The following is a 6,000-nucleotide window of genomic DNA, read 5'->3' on the forward strand; positions in this document are numbered from 1 at the left end:
TCTCAGAAAGGCTACTCAATTATGTCATAGAATATATGCACCGTTCTAATTCTAGTTTAGGCCACTAAATAAGTGTAGATGTTTTTTCAATTTACAAGGACTTAGAAAACCCAGTGAATTTATTTGAGATATATTTGTTCAGCACCTTTGAAAATATGGCTATATTTATATCAGTCTAAAAATAGATCTAGCTGCCTAAACACGGATCTCACTTGGTGTTCATAACCCACAAGGAAGAAAAAATCCAACATGTTTCAAAATTTTTGATTATTTCTGTTGGAGGGACACCTTCTAACTGCATTTGCTGAAGCTGCAAAGAGCATTTGGGAAGGCAATTTTATGTCACCATAGAGACAGTATTTCTATGAGCTGTTACAGCTGATACTGACAGGTTTGGTAGTGAGTTAGAGAGATCAGATCTACATGCACTTCCTTACACGTACAAGTCTTGACTGGTATAATTTATTAACAGGAGAGAGGATGTTTTAAAGGTAGAGTATAAATTGAAGGAGGGGCCTGATTTTGACTTCTTCCTGCATGTTTATAAGAGTGAAAAAGACAGCTGAGTTATGCTGACTTATGTTACTAAGCAGCACTAAGCACAGTTACACTGTATGTACACCCATATGTCAAAGGAACATAAAGGGAATTACTCCAGGCTTCACCAAAGCAAGTTTAGCTAGCACAATTCAGTTTCCATTTGCAACTTTACAGATGGGTTACAGATCACAAGCGTGGCATTACCATGGCTTAATTAATGAGTTACCACTTGTCAGCTGAGCCACACTCCTATCCTGTTAGAGCTGATATACACAGACTTAATCCTCCTTCGCAGTTAAACCATCACCTTAAACCACGCAGCTGCTCTAAGCTAACAATTTTCTCCTTAATAGCTGTGGGCATGAGGCAGGCCCACGCGTGCCTGGTGGAGCAGCTAGCACGGCTCAGCTGGGCAGCAGGAAGTGTGTCCAAGTGTGTTTGCAACTGCTCGCCTGTGGCTCATCATGGCTCAGAGGCCATGCGGTAACTCTGTAAACTGGGAGAACTCCGCCACGTATCAGGCCTCTAATCTTGCTGCTCGCTGTCTTCAACACAGCTTTCACCTTACATTTGCTCTTGGTAGGATAAACTCAAAAGCGATTGGGGCATACGCAGCAGATCATGAATGACTAAACAGGTAAGAGTGCAAATGTGCTGCAACACTTGCAGGTATAACAAGGATGATTCAAACCACTTAGTTTGATTATAGCAGTTCAATCCCACTAATAAAAAGCTCAGCATTGTTGCCTGAATATTTACCACTTCATTTTTGGACTCATTTTTAAACTGGGTCTCACTAATCATTTTTAAGTCTGACTCTATACTTACTTTCATTGCATAAATACTATTTATTCTAGAAATGACAAAGGAAACATATACCTAGCAAAGAAAGTCTAAAATTTATGCCATTCATCTTTGGGACAGGACTAAGAGGCTTGCCTTTCCCCATAGAGCAGGAGAAACAACTGTGTACTTGGATTTCTGGAAAACTTTCAGTGATATCCCTTTGTACAGTAAAACACTCAAGGCTGCCTTCGAGGCCAGGAATGCCGCCTTGCATGTGAGGTTAATCCTTCACACTGAATGCCACATTCCCAAGGTGGAGAGCTGACTACAGATTTTCTATTTGGCTGCCAGCACTAGGAAGATTCACTTTCATTTAGTGTAATCTCCCACTCTGTGATATGACTGGAATTTTCACCACCCACAACTGGGGCAGACTTCCTTGCTTTATTTTTCTAAGAGCTTGGCTCCCATTTCAGAACTAGAATGAGCAGCTAAGTTTTGAGTAAGGTCTTCACCCAGATGTCTAGGACTCCTCTAAAATAGCAAGTTCGGATAAAAAAAATCTCAGCACCCGGGTGAAAAAAAAATGGAAAAAAAAAAAAGATATTTATACACCTAAATGACAACTGTATTCCTGTCAAGGTCTGGTCCTGGCTACTGGAGATGACCACATAAAATCCATCTCTGCACTCCTTGGAAAAGTGCATGGAGGACAAATCTGTAAATAATGAACTTAAGCACCGTAGAAGGAGATGAGAATTCACTTAGCTTTAGCCTTAAAAAAGGAACATTTACGGTACCTGAAAAAGTTGGAAATCACTACAAGTGACCTTACTGAGAAAATTCAAAGACTAAAAAAATAATAAATAAATAAAAAGACTCTCTGGATGTTATGTCTCAGTTTTGATTTTTAGTTACGATTTTTTTGCTAGTATCACTTTATGCTATTCCCATCTCCCAAGACTACAAAAACTGCAACTCCAAATCAGACTTTGTAACAGCGAGAGTTTAAAGGACAAGTACACCTGTAGTTGACTTCCAGCTAAATGTGAGTTGAAAATTATGGTCATAACACAGGAGAGGACTTGTCTAAGTAAAAGGCCACAATTAGACCTTTTCTTTTTGTTTGTTTTTGTTTGTTTTTTTCAGTGCAAATTATTGATACTTGTCAGATAAGTCTTCGTAGCCTCAAACATTTAAATGCTCAACAATTTTCAAATATGTGTTATAATAGACAGACATAAATTCTATTATCTCTGGACCAGCTTCAATCAACCTACTTCACGGTCTCCTTCCTTCTCTATAAACGTTCATCCCAGTGAAAGGACTATTTCTCTTACCAACCCCAGCTCTAAAAATCAAAATGACTCATGAGACAGGCTAAGAGAGAATTTCACATCTGAAAACAGTAGCAGGTATGTTATATTCCAAAAGTACTTTCCCTAGCTTTAATTTTTTTTTTTTTTACCGGTCATCTTGTATACCTATTAAACACTGTGGGCTTCTAACACACTCGGGAAGGAAGGAGACGGTCTTGCTATTTACAGATTTGAACAAAACCTTTGCTGAGAGTCTACATTTGCATTGCCAATGCTACTTCTGTCTTTTGTCTTTCTATCTGCCGCCTGCCTATAATCACTGTCCTGCAGACTACGCAGCTAATAATTCAATACCTGTTTTACTTTAAAAATGGCTTGGCAGAAAATCATCTAGTTAGCAGACAGTTGAATCTTAATCAAAAAAGCAAGAACCAGTATTTATAGGTTCACTCCTGCAAAGGCTTTGGGGAAATCACTCATGTATGTACCGTTAGACACATGAGCCAGTGTTCCCAGAATCAAAGCCTATAATTTTAACAAGCTGAGGTCTCTGTGACAGTCCTAACACTTTTAACTTCTACACAGTGCTAGCTGCCACCATAGAATACTTTTTGAAGATGCTGTTAATGATGAAGGCTTATCTATTTCGCTATCCTGCAATTATATTGAGGATTCTAAATAGATGTGAAAATCTCAGAGATGTTCTCTTCACATGTGACCCAATAAAAGGATGCTGTCAGGCTGATTTATATAGCCTTAGTTGGGGGTTACCGAAAGAACATTTGAACTTAGCATCAATTTGAATATTTCCATTGACTTTTTAAATGAAATGCCAATTATTCAGATTTCTTTCTCAGATATAAATATTCCTGCCTGCATTGCTTGTAACATGACACTGTGGTGTTACGTCATGCTATTAGGCCAGAGGACAAAACGAAACAGAAACAAAATAAAAATTCACAAATTCTCATTGCCTTAAGCAAAGTTTACTTTCCTTGATTGCAATCATTTTTAGAACCGTTAATAATAGACTGAATTTTAGCCTGACAACATCCTTTTAAGTAGATCAGACTCACACATGCAAAAGCCTATGCCCTGCAGTATAAAACTGTGTGTGAACATGTGAAAGATAGGACTAGGTGTGTACAAGCCTTTCCTACGAGTGTCTAGAAGCCCCAGCAGCAACAATACTCACGTTGGCAATGTCCCCAAGCCAAACGGGCCCAGCCCCAGCAGCAGTCAATTCTACTTCCAAACCGGCACAGTCCTGTGGAAGAGACTATTTGTCTGGGCCACCTGAACAAGACATTTCAAAAAAGTCTGGTGAAATGTTTTGAAACCACTCCATATTAAGAAAAACAAATGAGAAAAAAAAAATCTTTCCTGCACAGAGGTTTTTGTGGTAAACAAGAACTGCTCTGAGTTGAGTCTATGATATTCCCGTCATTAAAACAGCATGTAGGTCGGAAGTTGTAAATAGCTATAGGCAAAAAGGGGAAGAGATAATTAGAGTAACTTTGTAAAGCCTGAAACAATTGCCGTGCTTTGCAACGTGCTCACTGCTGCCGCTCACAGGTCGGCATTAAACAATTCCAGAAGTTTGGAACAGAGGATCTATGATGGGAAATAAAACACCATCACAGAGTGTCAGCATTGATTTTTTTCACAGCGTATCGTCACATTTTCTCACTGAAGGAAAAAAATAAATAAATCAAAACTAAAGCTTCTTGTACTGTTAAAGTGTATAAATACAAAAGGAGAGCTAGTGCAAGAGTGAATAGATGCAAAAGGAAAAAAAGAGAGAGCGTGGTCTTAGGCAGTTCCAAAGTATTGTCGGGAGTTGTTAATGCTTCTTAAGGACAAACTAGAGTAAAGCAAGCAGTTCAGTGGAGCAGACCCGAGGGAGCAATGTTGGCAGAGGGGCCCCGGAGCCCCCGGCACTGCTCTGTGGGCACCCCGAGGCATTCCGAGTGGCACCACCGCTACACCTGACGCGGCTCAGCACCGGGCATCGGGCGCAGCCTCTCCAAGCGTTCCCTTTCACCTCGCTTCACGTTAAAACTTGAGCTGCGAGCCTCCTCCACCTCTTGTTTCAAGTGCCTCGAGGCGTCAATAAACCGATTTTATTTCCCCAGCACGCCAGGCGCTTCGGTTTTAATCCCGACTTCGGGACGGGGAGGACGGAAAGAGCCCCCCGCCGCCATTTCGCACCCTGCGGTCCGGCTCCCCTCAGGGGTCCGGCTCCGGCTCGGCCGTGTCCGAGGCGACCCCCGCTCGCCGTCCCCTGCCCGCCGGGCTCCTACCTTCTGTCAAACTCCCCAGCAGCCCCCAGGGAGAGGCAGGAGACCAGCAGCAGCCGCAGGCAGAGCTCCATGGCCGGCGGGGCTCCCCGCCGCGCTGCCCCGGGACCGCGCCGCTGAGGGGAGGAAGCGGGAGCGGGACCGTGAGGGGGCTCCGGCTGCCGCCGACCCCGGCTGGGCTGCGGAAAGCTGCGGAGCGGCGGCGGCGAGCCCCTGGGTGCGGAGGAGGCGCTGCTGAGGGGCGGCGGCGCCGCCCGCAGCCGGTAGGGGCGCCCGGCTTCGGGCCGCCCGCCTCCGGGCCGCCCGCCTCCACGGCCCGGCCCCGGGGGGACCCGCATCCCTGGGGGCGAGGGGGGACAAGGAGAAGAGGGGGTTGGCTGGGGAGAAGTTCGTGCTTTTGGGTCCGGAGGTGAGGCAGGCAGCCCTCCCGGGGAGCGGAGTCCGTGTGGGAAAGTAAAAGGGTTACGATGTGGCCTTCTTTTGCCCACCAGAGTTCTCCCAGTATAATGCTTTCCAAGAGAATTACAAGGTTTGCGTTGTTTTGTTCTGGCTTAAATACTTTTAGTATCTCTCTGATGTTGCCATGTGACAGCATCCCAGCCCCTGGCCTGACAAAAAAGCAACAAGTTTCCACACGACCCACGCACCACTACCACCAGTGATGACTCCAGCTGTGTGCTACACTAAAACCCTAAAATATGGCAGCCAGTTCCAGTTCATTTCTCTGAACTTCTGGGACTTACTGAGGGACACTTTTAAATAACTTGTCACCAGTTTAGGGTCAAAGCTGCTCTGAGGTCTCTCTGATTACAGACAGATGGGCCAACAGCTTGGACCACGTTGCAGCATTGGTTTTGATTTGTGCCCGAGTCAGGGCTAAGTCTCATCAGCTGTTCTTACAAGGGTCAGGCTACAGCTTAGACCCCGAAAACAGAGATCTTCCGCTTTGCGCTGTAATGAAAAGCCAAACCCTTTACAGAGCACTGAGAAGCCAGCTTCCCGAAATATGATTTCAGGCTTCAGGGTTGAGCTGGGAGTTCTGCTCAGAGCATTTT

At 44.4% G+C, this 6,000-nt stretch overlaps 1 protein-coding gene across 2 annotated transcripts in view; it reads right to left on the reverse strand.

Annotated features, from left to right (window-relative positions):
- The window catches only part of NPNT (nephronectin), a 50,826-nt gene extending 45,615 nt beyond the window's left edge, over positions 1 to 5,211 (reverse strand). Inside the window, exons 1-2 of one of the 2 annotated variants that reach the window (XM_040557132.1) lie at positions 4,949 to 5,211; positions 3,841 to 3,941 (exon numbers count right to left, since the gene is read on the reverse strand). In XM_040557132.1, coding sequence (XP_040413066.1) covers positions 3,841 to 3,941; positions 4,949 to 5,019 — 172 coding nt within the window. In that variant the 5' untranslated portion in view covers positions 5,020 to 5,211. The remainder of the gene's footprint in view (positions 1 to 3,840; positions 3,942 to 4,948) is intronic. The other variant, XM_040557131.1, reaches the window with a different exon arrangement.
- Between the last annotated feature and the right edge of the window lie 789 nt (positions 5,212 to 6,000).

This window comes from Cygnus olor, chromosome 4 (genome assembly GCF_009769625.2).
Source record: "Cygnus olor isolate bCygOlo1 chromosome 4, bCygOlo1.pri.v2, whole genome shotgun sequence".
NCBI lineage: Eukaryota > Metazoa > Chordata > Aves > Anseriformes > Anatidae > Cygnus > Cygnus olor.